The 1,506-nt window shown below is 46.7% G+C and overlaps 1 protein-coding gene across 1 annotated transcript; it reads left to right on the forward strand.

Annotated features, from left to right (window-relative positions):
* The first annotated feature begins 392 nt into the window (after nt 1–392).
* Nucleotides 393–1,196, forward strand: LOC115962711 ((-)-isopiperitenol/(-)-carveol dehydrogenase, mitochondrial-like). The gene has a single exon (XM_031081591.1). The coding sequence runs from the start codon at nt 393–395 to the stop codon at nt 1,194–1,196; it is 804 nt and encodes a 267-aa protein (XP_030937451.1).
* The last annotated feature ends 310 nt before the right edge of the window (nt 1,197–1,506 follow it).

A 1,506-nucleotide genomic window follows, 5' to 3' on the forward strand; every position in this document is an offset into this window, starting at 1 on the left:
GCTGGATCCTCACATGCTCGAAAGATCAGCAAAATATATATTAACCCATAATTTCTTTCTAGTAATATTGAATTAGATCAAATTATACTAATACGTAACAGCAATAAGTGTTGCAGATATGTCATTTTTCTTATCTAATAAATTAAAACTCACTTGGCTTATTTGCCCGGCTCTTTATTATAAGTGGTTTTATGAGAGTAGTCAATTCTCGTGCCCATACTTCTGTATGTATGGGACACCAGAGTCGGACAACCTTTCTTGGGAGCAGTTGGTTAATAGTACCATATAACAATTAACAAATGAAAGATTAAATATAATGTAATGAGTTGTGTTCTTAGCAACTTTTGACATAACAAAGATATTCAATCCCCTGATTAACGCAAACAAACGAAATGACAGACTCCACAGGCCCAGCTCCAAAGAGCAAGCTCCAAGGCAAGGTGGCTATAATCACTGGCGGAGCAAGCGGCATGGGCGAGGCCACGGCGCGCCACTTTGCCACTCACGGCGCAAGAGCCATCGTCATCGCCGACGTCCAAGACGAGAAGGGCCAAAACGTCGCTGCATCTATCGGCCCCAACATATGCACCTATGTCCACTGCGATGTCAGCGACGAGGAACAGGTGAAAACATTGGTAGACTCCACAGTCAATACGTACGGACGCGTCGACATCATGTTTAGTAACGCGGGCATGGCTCGAGCGACCCACACGTGCGATCAGACCGTGTTGGACGTAGACTTGTCGGCTTACGACAAGCTCATGTCGGTGAACGCGCGTGGGATGGTGGCGTGCGTGAAGCACGCGGCGAAAGCGATGGTGGAAGGGCGCGTGAGGGGTAGCATAATTTGCACAGCAAGCATGGCGGCGAGTATGGGTACGGACAGGTTTGTCGACTACGTGATGTCAAAGCATGCAGTGTTGGGGTTGGTGAGGTCTGCGAGCTTGCAAGTGGGTTCATATGGGATACGCGTGAATTGTATTTCACCCGGGGCAGTTGGGACGCCATTGCTGAAGGAGATGTTGGGGTTTGAAAATGATGAGGAGGTAGATAAGGTGGTAGAGTTGAGTTCGAACTTGAAAGGTGGGGTGTTGAGGCCCAAAAATGTGGCAGACGCTGTGGTGTTTCTTGCTTCTGAAGATTCCCAATTTGTCACTGGCCATAATTTGGTGGTAGATGCTGGGTTTAGAGTCTAGAGTTAGCTAAGGACACACTAGCCCCCTATTACTCTATATGTTTGTATCTTGGTGTGTTGTGTCCTAGGCTATTACTCGTTTGTTGATTCACAATTTTTTTTTTTTTTTTTTTTTTTTTTTTTTGGGAGAGAAAAGGTTGCTTCACAGTTGGTTATTGCAGAATAGATCGCAATGATTGTAATGACTAGGGCTGTCCAAATAAACCGCCCATCCACCCGGACCCGACCCGGAATCACCCGATTCGATGGCTCCAGTGGTCGTATTCGGGTCCCGACTCCGGCGGGTCGATGTCGGATCTCTTCCTCTAAAA

This window comes from Quercus lobata, chromosome 10 (assembly GCF_001633185.2).
Source record: "Quercus lobata isolate SW786 chromosome 10, ValleyOak3.0 Primary Assembly, whole genome shotgun sequence".
In the NCBI taxonomy this organism is placed as follows: domain Eukaryota; kingdom Viridiplantae; phylum Streptophyta; class Magnoliopsida; order Fagales; family Fagaceae; genus Quercus; species Quercus lobata.